This window comes from Hemicordylus capensis, chromosome 2 (assembly GCF_027244095.1).
Source record: "Hemicordylus capensis ecotype Gifberg chromosome 2, rHemCap1.1.pri, whole genome shotgun sequence".
In the NCBI taxonomy this organism is placed as follows: Eukaryota; Metazoa; Chordata; class Lepidosauria; order Squamata; family Cordylidae; genus Hemicordylus; species Hemicordylus capensis.
Genome location: NC_069658.1, coordinates 201903863 through 201916147, shown reverse-complemented (window position 1 = coordinate 201916147; position 12285 = coordinate 201903863). Strand labels below are relative to the sequence as shown.

At 45.2% G+C, this 12285-nt stretch overlaps 1 protein-coding gene across 22 annotated transcripts in view; it reads left to right on the top strand.

Annotated features, from left to right (window-relative positions):
- Positions 1 to 11656, top strand: part of PCBP2 (poly(rC) binding protein 2) — a 30019-nt gene extending 18363 nt beyond the window's left edge. For 9 of the 22 annotated variants that reach the window (XM_053293024.1, XM_053293022.1, XM_053293020.1 and 6 more), the window contains 3 exons: positions 584 to 639; positions 3256 to 3425; positions 6405 to 7008. In XM_053293024.1, coding sequence (XP_053148999.1) covers positions 584 to 639; positions 3256 to 3425; positions 6405 to 6735 — 557 coding nt within the window. In that variant the 3' untranslated portion in view covers positions 6736 to 7008. Of the gene's footprint in view, positions 1 to 583; positions 640 to 3255; positions 3426 to 6404; positions 7009 to 11278 lie in introns of those variants that run through there. The other 13 variants (XM_053293025.1, XM_053293023.1, XM_053293021.1 and 10 more) reach the window with 3 other exon arrangements.
- Positions 11657 to 12285: the final 629 nt, after the last annotated feature.

Here is a 12285-nt window from a genome sequence, read left to right as displayed (position 1 = left end):
ATCTCTTCCTTAGTAGCAAAGCTGTTTGTGAAAGTGGTAGGCTAGTCACAAGTGTTTATGTAACTGCTAGATTGGGTTGACACATGTGTAGGGTGGCCTGCATTTGGGGGCAGTACGCCGCACTTTCCCATTTGTTGTGCAATGCGGATGGTGCCTCCAGCTCCTTGTGCTATGTTGTATGTCAACATCCTTGTTGCCTTAGAGCTACGAGGTTTGAATGGAAAGATGAAAATGCATGTTTGGTTTGCCTTCGCTACAGCTTTGTGGGAGTGTATAAAGGGTGATGCTACCTCATTTGTTCTCCACACTTGTAAACAATCTTTTCTCTCTCTTAGCCCTCCAATCCTGGCTTAGTCAAATGAAAGCCGTTCTATTGGTGCTTGCTTCAGAACAAGTGGTTTTAACTCTGTGCTGCTTAGGAAGAGGGAGGAGGGGCTTGGATTTAACATCTTGCTCTTCTGTTGGAACCTTTTCAGGATAGCAAGCTTTTTCAGCAGCAGATGCTAGCGTGATTGGTCTGGCCTCTGTTCTGTGTTCTTACTGTCTTGCATTGAACTTGCCTTGGTCTCTTTCTGTGTCTCAGCAGGTTTGGATGCGTCAGCTCAAACTACTTCTCATGAACTTACCATTCCAAACGATGTAAGTATTTTGCAGAGATGGAGATTCTGGGGAATTTTGGAGGCGGATTGAATAGGGCTGCAACTTCTAGGCAGTCCTGGGCCTCTTCGAGAGTCCTGTTTCAAGGTGCTGCTGGGGCATGTACAATCCTCTTATTTTACAGTCTGGACAGCTGGTTTCCTATCTGCTGTAGAGGGGTGGAGCTAGGTTCAAGACACAGCAACAGAAGGAAGTCTAAGGGCAGCTGAAATGTAGCATAGGAACAGGGACACCTTGACATCTAGTTGCTGTTTAAGGATTTCCTTGGGTTAAGCTTGACTGAAACGAGGGAACAATGGTTTTTGTCATTGCAGTTCTTTGAAGCAAATTTTAATACAAACTTCAGAACCCAGAACTAGGAAGCTTGGTTAGCATACACAATTCTGTTTCAGTTGAAGGCGGCAGAGAGAAGAGTGCAGGGGAATGGCACCTTTGTGGGGGCGGGCTACACCCACTAGGAGTCAAACATATGAGAAAAGGGGATACTTGTAGGATGTTGAATCCTTTGCAAGGTACTACATGGCTTCCTTGTGTGAAGTCATGAGCATACAGATACTTTCAGGGCTGCATGTGACTTGAAAGCAGTGCTACTGAGAACAATGCCAGGACCTCTTCATGCTATTTGGAGAGCATTGCAGACAAAAGAACAAGTGTAAGACAATACAATTGGATAACTGTCAGAATTCTGTAGCCATCATAGTTTTCTAGGGTGACTTCAGGTCACCACAGATTTGGCCTTCAGAGCCAAATGCTGAAGCTGGGCGTATTGTTTGCCTGCAGGGTTGAGCTACATCTACTAAAGCCATGAATTGGCCAGAGTTTACCTGGCTCCATTTAGTGCATGTATCTTCTGCTTGCAGAGTTCTAGTGCCCTGGTAGTGATAGCAGTCCTACACTGATTTCATAAATAGGGTTCCAGGTTCTTAATGTGTAATGTTGATATGACAGTTCAGTAGGATAGAAAGTAGACTGTGGACCAGTGACCAATTTCTGTGGAATACCTAGTTCTGCTGCTTGCTGGCATTTTTGTAAAGAATACTGGACTGGGTAGGTCTTATTCTGTTCCAGCAAGGCACTACTTCAGATAAGCATGTGTGTATGTGGGGATAATGTTAGGGCAGTTGTGTCTTAACTATTACGACTCAGGAATGCATTCTTGCTTTGTAAATGTAAACGATAAAGGTGGACCAAAAACTGTTCACTTAAAATGGAGGGAAGCGGAAAGGGGGTCAGTGGCTTATGGAATATTTCTTAATTGTATAAAGAATGTGACTAGGCTAGTAATCTTCAGCTGGTCTGTCATGATTTCAGGTAGCCCCTGGAGCCAAAACTAAAGTATAATTAAGGGCTGTGGTCTTTCCTTGAGAAAACTATGGCAGACAGAGCCAAATTTGCTTCATAATAGTATCCCGAATGTCTTGAGGAGACATAGCATGCACCAGCCTCGCAGCACACTCTTTGCTCCATGTGTTCAGAGCAACTGTGTGGGCGTACAGGAGGATCAATGGTCATTCGAAGCCTTTCGTATTGTCAAGTGGCAGCTGCAATTTGAAGAAGCCCCTTGGTCCACAGATGTAGAATAGTGTCTGCAGTACAAATGCAACAAATATTTATATACCACTTTTTCAACAGAGTTCCCAGAGTGGTTTACATAAATATAAACAAAATGGCTCCCTGTGCCCAAAGGGCTCACAGTCTGAAAAAAGCATAAGAGACACTGGCAACAGCCACTGGAGGGATGCTGTGCTGGGGATGGATGGAGCCAGTTGCTCTTCCCATGATAACTAGAGAATCGCCACTTTAGAAAGGTGCCTCTGCTCAGTTTGCAGGGTAGAATTTGCGAGAATTGAACTGCTGGTCTGGGCTAATGACTGACTTGCAGAGACAAGTAGGCACACAGCTGCTATGTTTTTTGTTTTCATTTTTTTGCAGGCTGGGTGGGGGCAATTCAATAATAGCTCTTCAAATTGGCAAATAGGAAGCTGCCTTTTACCAAATCAGACCATTAGTCCATCTAGCTCAGTATGGTCTACACTGGCAGTGGCTCTCCAAGGTTTCAGGCAGGAATCTTTGCCAGCCATACCTGAGGATGCAAGGGATTGAACCTGGGGCCTTCTGCATGCAAAGCAAAAGCCTGCTAACTTGGCAAAGAGCCACCCTCTGACGTGTTGATTCTCTTTATATTTAGCAGGGGGAGAGTAACTGGCCCTCTCCACCCCCAGCACAGTACCTCCAATGACTGTTGCTAGTGTCTATCTTGTGTTTCTTTTTAGATTGCGAGCCCTTTGGGGACAGGGATCCATCTATTACTTCTCTGTGTAAACCACCCTGAGCCATTTTTGGAAGGGCAGTATAGAAATCAAATCAAATAAATAATAAATAAAATGCTTTTCCATTGAGCTATGGCCACATCCCCCAGAAGTCCCAAATAGTGTGATCCCCTTGTTATAAAATATGGGTGGTGGGGTGGTGGCGGCGGCATTTACTTAACTTCCCAGAACTTGGCCCTGTCTTCGTTCTGGAAGGAAAATGGTAGTGATACATGTACTCTTGGAATATCCAGTGCCATTCTGACTATGATTTTTCTTTGTTCCTTAGCTGATTGGTTGTATCATTGGGCGTCAGGGCGCCAAGATCAATGAGATTCGCCAGATGTCTGGGGCGCAGATCAAAATTGCCAATCCAGTGGAAGGATCCACTGACAGGCAGGTTACCATAACTGGATCTGCAGCCAGCATTAGCCTGGCTCAATATCTAATTAATGTCAGGTAAGTGTCTTTGAATGGCATGTTTGTTAATGCATGTATGGATTGGCCAAACTGGGGGATGTGAAGGATGTCTAAAACCCAGGGTAGCATCTGCGAGCTGAAATCCAACTCCCAGAATGCCCCTCCCTCCTTTCTGTTCCCTCCTACTTGGTTGTGTGGAAGTAGTGAGCGGAAGCTGCTAATACTACATACAGTAATCCTCTCCCTTGCAAGTGTGATGGTGAAGTTGGAAGAAAGGAGAACAAAATGAGGTTCACAAAGCAGGCATTCTTCTATGTCTGGAAGCTCTTAAGCTGTTGTATTAGACCACTCCTAGCTTGTGACAGAGCTGGATTCAATATAGCTGCTTGAAAGTATATATGCACAGACATAGACTAAACTGGGAGTCTTATTACTAAGCTGAGCCAGTGCAAAAAAAAAATGCTCAACTGGGTTCCAAAGAAGGCCAGTGATGCCGCCTTCTGGGAACAAAGCGAAGCAGGCTTCTTGAAGATTGCAGCAAATGCAGACAGTCCTAGCCTGCTCCAGCACCCACAGCTTGGAGCACTGCAAAGCTTCCTGCAGCTCCTCTTGAGTGCCCTTTCAAGCAGCAAAGCTTCAGCTGTGGACTGCAGCAGTAGCTGCTCCTTGGGCCTCGTCCTTAAAAAGCCTACTTGGCAATTGGCCCTCTGCAGCTTTTGAGCAGATCGGATGATCTCATAAGGCAAAAGTGAAAGCATCTTAATGGAGAGCTGTGACTTCAATAATTTAAAACTTCAGGCCTGTGCGTCCTAGATTTCTTCCATGCCACCTTGGCTATAGCTGAAACATTTGTTGCAGAATGACAGGCTAGTGATTAGAATCTGTAGGTTAGCTTGTGGGCACAAGTGCTTCTCTCCTACTGTTCGTTAAGAGTTTAGCAGAAGGTAGGGGTTTGCCTGCTCGCTCTTCAGCTTTCTCTCTGAGCAACCTTCGCTCCCCATTGAACAGTTGGTGGCTCATCACAACCCATGAAGCAGATATGCATGAAGAAGTGGTCTCTGACCTGTGCCTGCTACAACTTGCAAAGCAGTGCTGCTGTGCTGTCTTTGTTCTCCTGCACCTGAGAAGTTGGTGTAACCTAAACTCTCAGAACACAGTGGGCACTTCAGGGTACTCTAAAAGCTGTCTGTTAGTACCCCTATATAGGGAGCTAGTTGAAGTAAATGAACCTCCAGTTTGGGTGAAGTGCTTGTGCAGCATATTAAATGCTTCCCTGCTTAAAATCCTATATCTGACCATATTTTCATGGGAGGTCCAGATGGTCTTTCCCATTTTGGATGGCAAGCCCGAATTATGCTGTGCTTGGACTGATGCATTGTAGCCTTGGAGGGGGGTGGGGAAATCCACAAGGGAAGATTGTTTAGTTTAGGTAGTCATGTAACTTCCAACTGGTTTGTTTTAAGATCAAAGATTGTTGATAAACTTTAAATGCTCCAGCATGAGCTCATGGAACTAGAAGAATATATGTACATATATTCATTCATGCTGAACAGATCTTGTCTGAAGGATTACAGTCTGAAATACTGAGGTGAAACATAAAAGTAGTCCTCCAAGCATTTTGCATTCTGCTATCCTTACAACAGTCCTCCAAGCAAAGTTTGCTCAACTCTTAAATTTATTTGTAAGAATCCCAGTTAAAGTTGGGATTGGCCTTGCCATGAAGCAGTGTGGCTCAGTCACTCCAAGCAGCAGGTTCTGAAGAGGCCATACAATTCTGCCACTTCTAATCTCCATAATCTCCTGGGTGGCATTAAAATTGACATTAGTTGTAGGGTGGAGTGTGCAATATCATTTTGGACACACGTGCTCAAGTAAAAAATCAAAGGTGTTATCACTAACACTTAAGCAGGCTCTCATCTGAGAATAATGATCCTAGCAAATGCCTGCCATCTGGTTCTGGGTATCTTTGAACCCACTGCCATTCTTCGCTTACCCAAGCTGAAAAGGATGTTCCTGAAGTGCTCTATTGAAAATAAATTCAGTTTCAAAGGGACATTGAAGAAGACTGCTTCTGCAACTTGAGCTGATGAAATTGCTGTTCAGGGGGAAATGTGGCCCTTTTCAGTAGCAGCAGGCTACATCTGAAACTTGCTGTGTAGTTCATTATCTTAGGAAACCTAGTAAAGAACAAGACTGCCACATCTTAAAAAAACAAAAATGACCCTATGATTCTGCAGGCCCTTTCTTGTTTTAACACAAACAAAGTCTTCCTTTGGGTTTTTGGGTGGGTGGCATCTTTAATCTGAAGCTGGCTGGGGGGAAAACCCCTGGCTAGATGAGGAACAACTTCCTCTGCTGTCCTGAGACTTCTGTGAGGGTGGATACAACTGGCTTTGTGTTGAACCTCTTAGCAGTTGCTAAAAGGGGTTGTTCCACTACAGCTTTCCCATTGGTTATGGCAACTTGAGTGAATTGTAATGCACTGTTGGATTTGGTTTGCTACTTAAGTGCATGTTTTGAATGCTGGCAGAAACAACAGCCTGCCTGCACTAAACTTGAAGGAACAGCTGCATGGGTAGGGGAGGGGGAAGGGAGAGTTGTGTATTGCCAGTATCTATCTTGTGTAGGACAGAGAGCATTTCACCTGATTGCATTATGTTTAGTAGCTTTTGCTATAGCTACGATAGGAAAAGTGCATTCTAGTTCAGTACTGAAGCAACCGAGTTGGTGCTTCTGAAGTCAGTGTAAGCAAATGCTGGGACTGTTGCTCATAATGGGATTGGGACTATTATGGTATTTGTGTGTGTTGAGTTACTAGTGGACTTTGGTACACCTAGAGAATGTTGAGGTTCCCTTGCAGCCAGCATTCTCTCCCCATCCCATCCTTCTTCCGGCTATGCTGTTTGCAAACCTTCCCAGGCTAGAGTCATGCTATTTAAGCTGTTTGTGTCCTGTGCTTTTTTTGTGGTGTTCCCATCCACCCACCCGTATTTTTGTTCCTTTTTTCCTCTGTTACAGTTTAGAAAGCGCTAAACCCTCCTCCCAGGCAGCCTCCGTCACGATCCCCGACCACCTCAGCATCAACCTCTCTCAACCCTCCACCCCTTCTTCTTCTTCCTCCTCCACCACCACCCCCTCGCTTGCGACAGCAGGGGTCTCCGACGCACCCTCCAGCCTCCCCAACCCTCTTCCGACTGCCCCCTGTGTCTCCAGTCTGCTTGGCATGAAACCCGTCCCTCTCCTGGCTCTAAATGTTGTGTCTGCTGCTAAGGGTGCCTCCACCACCTCAGCTGTGCCATGTGTTACTAACAAACTGAAAACGGAAAAACAGAGATTCTCTCCCTACTGAGTGTCTGCTTGTGGCCTTAGAGGAACAGCAGATGGTTTTTCAGCAATGGGAATTCCGTAGAGGAGACTTGGAAGAGATTTTTTTAAAACTTCAAAACAAAAGTGAGCTTGCGATTCCTCTTTAGGATGGAGCTTTTTTGCTGGCGACCTCCATTAGGTCAAAGACAATTGAGCAAGTGTATTAATCAGTTCTTGAGTCCAGTAGTGATCTTGATTATGTAGCTTGTAGCTGTTGCTTTCGTAGTTTTGTTTGCATTGTTACATGGAATGGGTGGGGTGGTGTGGGGGTGGGTGGGGACACGGAGGGTGGGCAGGGAATGCTAGGGTCTGTTAACAAAATAATCCTTTGCAATTCTTTGGTTAAGCTGTGCTCAGAGCCTGCTTTGGCCAAACCTGTCTTGATGTCTGTCCTTGTAATAAAGCTGTCACGGTGAGAACATGCACAGATGTGCCTGGATTGGGACCGAACTGTGTGACCACAAACTGGCTGAATTATCACACTGCACCCTCCCCAGGCTAAAGCTTATTCCTTGACTCCAAACATTGCCTTAAAATATAATTTAAGTACATCAGCGCTACCATTTGGAAGCTCCGTTGCATAGTACACAACGATGAACGTGTGAGCTGTCCTGCTGCTGGTGGACAACTGCACTCGGCAGTGTGTCGTCTTCTCAGGCTACCATCTGAAGCCTTGCTCCCACTCAGACCACACTTGCCCTTGAAGGCTGCTACCCAGTCAGCTTATATAAGTCACCTGTGCACAGAAGTGCGGTGTGGTCTTGCGCGCACATCCTCCTCCCCGTTGTACAGATGACACTGGCCCTCTGAAAACAGAGGTGCTTCAGGGACCTGCTTTAGAGAGGATTGTGCACCTGCAGCAATGTGGACACTACAGTGAGCAGCTACAACAATGCAGGTGCTACTTTCCTTCAAGGTATGTTTTGAAATCACTTTTAGCACCTGAAGTTCTTCTGTCTGCATTTTGGGCCCTAGAGCAAGTAATTTAGTAGCCTAGAAATGTAATTCTAAAAGCTTCTGTTTATCCAAGGCAATGCTGGTTTCTAAGTATATCTGAAGATCGCTGCATGCCCCAACTTGGTGTTCCTGTAGAGGTGGGCCAGTTGGCTTCACTTCTCCCAATCCTCCTGCTTGGTCCTTGAGACCAGCACCTGTCTGCTTCCTCTGCTTAAGGGCTCATTGAAAGCTGAAAAGCTGAGCAGAACGCAGACAATCAAGATGGATAATACAAGTGGGGTGATGTGCTTGTGTCCAGCATGGTGCTAGCTCATTCTTGCTCTTCCTTTGTGTGTGAAGGCCCTTGATCTTTAGCCTGGGGTTCACACCCACACCGCTTCCTTTTGTGAGCAGTCTCTGGTGCTTAGAAACTTTCAAAACATACGGAGGCAACACTGAGAAAGACATAGTGACAGTTGGAACTGCTAAGGTTCTTGTGTTTACCTTTGTATTAAATTTTAGAACAAGCTTGAAATGGTGGCTGATGACTAGATTTTGGGGCTACACCAAGTCATACTTTGCGTTCCGGGAGATGGAGGGGCTTATTTGATTCTGTTGTGGGGGAGGGGGAGGCCATCAGCTGGCTGGCTTATGCAGTTTTGTCAACCCCTTTTTCCTTGAGTAGCAGGAGTCTTTTTTTAGTACTTGTTTCTGCAGTTTGACTTTCACAATTGTAACTTTTTAAAAAACACTGTTCTGCTCTGTAGTGTAACCACATTAAGTAAAAATTGTCCACTCTTAACCAAGTTTTTGGGCTGGCCGTCTTGTTTCATAGTATTCTGTGGAAGCAGACTTCATGGTCAATAACTTGTTCTTGATGAGCAAGTAGGGTTGTGTCCAAAAGCCATTCATGCAATGCGCTACTGCCAGTCAGTGGTGTTTAAAAAAAAAAACAATAATAAAAAGTGGGAACCAGAGGAGATCCAAGCTTCATTCTTCCCATATTCTTACTATCCAGCTGACATCCATAGGGACCTTCATTACTAGAACCTTTGATACTCTTAATATGTAGAAGTGGGCAAGCGCTATTTTACTGTCAAATTGTGTTGGAGGCAGACACACCAAGCATGCTTTGTTACTGAACTACTAGCCCAGGAGGCAGAGACCGTGTATCCCGTCTGTACACCATCTCACATCCTGTTCATGTCCTTGCAACAACGCACCCCGTATGCAAGAAGTAAAGTTTTTTTTGTTTTTTTAAAGCAACAGCTTCAGGGATAGCTGAGGTATGATGTGGAGCAGATCTGCGGCTTGCGGTCATTGTGTAGAATGGTCCTCTCACAAATGTAAATGAGCTGATTTACAGCAGTCTTCTGTTCACTGAGGTGCTGCAGCAATCATCTTTCAGCTGATTTACTCCTGTAGTCTCCCCGGTAGCAGCACTGCCATAGTTGGGTTCATGACTAGCTCATTCATGCCGTGGGGATCTTCTTCCACCTTCTCTGTTGACCTCTTTCTTCCAAGATCCCAAAGTAAACTAGGCATGTGTCCTGCAGGCACACAGCTGGGATTTCTGCTTTCCCAGTGCTGTTAGGAATCTTGTCCTCCAAGCAAGCTTACTGCAACTTCTCCTTGCTTTTGGGACTTCTCCCCTTGACTACAAAAATTTCTCTTTACAGTGAGGACTGGGCAGCAAAGGCTTGGCTACTTTATCTGTTTGAGTGGTCTAGCTGACTCTTGCCCCTCTCAGAGCACGCACCAAGCACCACTGTGCACTGAAGGATAGCACTATTATGGGCCCATGTACTGCTCAGATGGAGGGATGCTTCCCCACCCCCAACACTGCTTTACAGACCTCTTGTCTTTCACAGACAAGGGTGATTGTGCATGGCTTATATCATGGCTGTCAAAACAAGATTGTGGTAATACAAAAACCTCTGGCTTTGTGGAATACCCTATCCCCCTTTTAAAAAACAACAAAAAACCAAACAGAATGATGGAAGTCCTTGTCTGTGGATGACTGCTGTTCTCGTGATATTAAAAAAGTGTGGGTGACGAGAAATTTCATTCTCCTATCACATGCCATTCTCCCTCTGGCAGAAACCGTGACGGAAATAACACATTGGGCATCACAACACAAATCTAGTTCACATAGTCTGTTTCTATCAGACTTGAATAGATCTACCATGGAATTTTACCCTTTGCCATTGAGCCACTATTTTTAACTCCCTTGAGCCTCTGTGGTAGTTCTCCATTTTCTAAAAAGACCAGGAAAATGATTAAATGCCAGTCACGTGGGTGGGGGTCTAACATGTGGGTCTTTCCTATTCCTCTTATGGCTCTATAGGAAAGACACGCATGAATGGATGCTGCCCAAGTAGTAGGTTAACTCAGCAGCTCCCATCCAGCTGGGAGAACATTTCTAAAGGGCATGTAGTTTAGCCTCGGAATAGAAAAGGTAAGTGTCTGTTATAGTTCAGCTGAACCTCTTGGGTTATAGAGACCTTAAGACTGTGGAGACATGAATGGTTAAATTGACTTCCTGCCTAATGATTGGAGGTCAGTTCCTGCAGGGTCTTGTGTGGATGCCAATGTGGAAAGTGGTGCTTCTGGAGTCTAACCCAGCCCACAACCAGCAGAACAAGGTGCATTGCAGTATCAAAATAGTAACTGAACCCATGCAAAGCCTCGAAGCACTTAGGCTATCCCTCTGAGTCGTAAATCATTCTGATCCCAGTGGCTTGGTGCAGGACAAGTTAAAACTTTGCAGACAGGATAACTGCAGTTTGGTTCTAGAGTATTAGACAGCCAACTGTGAGGTATGTGCAGCTGCCGCTTTAAACTTGGATTGATCATCTGAAGCCCCTACATTCTCCTCTTTGGGTGGTAATTATGTTGGAGAGAGGAACTTATTCTCCTCTAGCCTCTGAGACATACCCATCTCTGGCACAACTAACGATCGGACGTGCTTCTAGCTGTTATGCTATCCTGACCGTTGATACTGGAGTATAGTTACTGAACATGTGTTAGTGGCTTCCTTCAGTAAAGGGGCGCTTCAACCTATAAGGCAACTGAGCCTCAGCTTAGTGACGTCCCCTACTTGATCCTGGCATGAAGAGAGGTAGCTGTACTGTGCCTGCTGCCGACAAAGCTTGGTGGGTGAGAGGAGAGCTAGTGACTGCAGGTCCCAGTACATAAGCCCTGTGCAGGAGGGGCCGAATGTTGAGGGCACTCAAGGTGGTGAAGCCACCCTTGGGGTGGGGGGATGGTCCGCTTAGGCTGCAGCAGTAGCGGCTCTTCTCTGGCGCAGACTTTCCTCTGGGGCATCTAAATGACAACAGCCTATTCAGGGCCATTGCTGATCTAAAGCTCGCAGCTGCTTCTGCCTTCCCTGGCATGAAGTGGGGGAGGGAGTGTGGCTGGCTTATTTGTAACAGGGCAGATCTGTTCATGCATTGCTCATGCAAAGTGGCCTACAGGCCAGCTCTGGCGTCTGTTTCCATTGTAGGACATGTGCACTGTGCATCTGATTGGTGGTGGTCAAGCAGTCCACACTGTTAAAAGGCCTCTAACCTCTGTTCTCCTTGTAGGCTTTCTTCGGAGACTGGTGGAATGGGAAGCAGCTAGGACAATGCAACCGCCTCACTCATTACCTGTTTCTGCCGTTCATCCCCATGATCCATCTGTGTAGTTTCTGAGCAGTCAGCGATTCCAGGTTTTAACTAGTTTGTAAATTTTCAGTTCTCCATGCTTTACCCATCTGCTCATGATTTTTTTAATTGCAGCATTTTAATTCCTTTTCTCTGTTCAGCTGTTAAAATGCTGATTCATATTTTAGTTTATAAGCTTCTCCCCCCTTCTTGGCTCATGAAGTTTTTCTGTTATGAAATGTAAGAGTGGAATTAATACATTTCAGTTTAGTTCTGTAATGTCAGGAATTTTTCAAAAAAATAAAAAGATGGACTGGAGCTTTTTCCTTGTGAATAGAAATGTGGTGGTATGACTCTTTATCTTCAGCCTTTATTACCTGTGTTTGATTCCTTTTTAAATCTGAAACTTGACTACTTGGAAGTGCTTAAAATGGTTCTTGCAATTGTGAGTTGTATAGAATTAGATTGTTACTAGGGGTGTGCACAAATCAAATTCTGCAGTTCGATTCAAGGTCTAATTGAATTGCAGGACCATTGAATTGATTTGTCAAGAACAGCCAGCTTGGCAGACTGTCTTGACGAATCATCCAAATCAATTTGGATGACTTAAGCGCCATTTTGAGGCCCATTTTGCTTGGAAAATGGGCCTCAAAATGGCGCTTTCCCCCAGGGAGAGCTTGTCTATCAGTTGGGATTGGCAGGTAGACCAGCCCTCCGCTCCAGGTGTAGTGCATCAGCCTGCCTCAGGACTGGGTGATTTGCTTCAACCCCAAATTGTGCCCTCTATTTTGAGGGTGTCTCGATTCAAGGCTGAATCTACAAATTGCCCGATTCAACCTGAATCAATTTGACCTCAAATCAGATTGCACTCCCCTAATTGTTATGCTTTTAGTTAGAAGCATTCTTCTATCCAGAAGACAAAGAATCTTCTGTTCAAATTTTTGCTG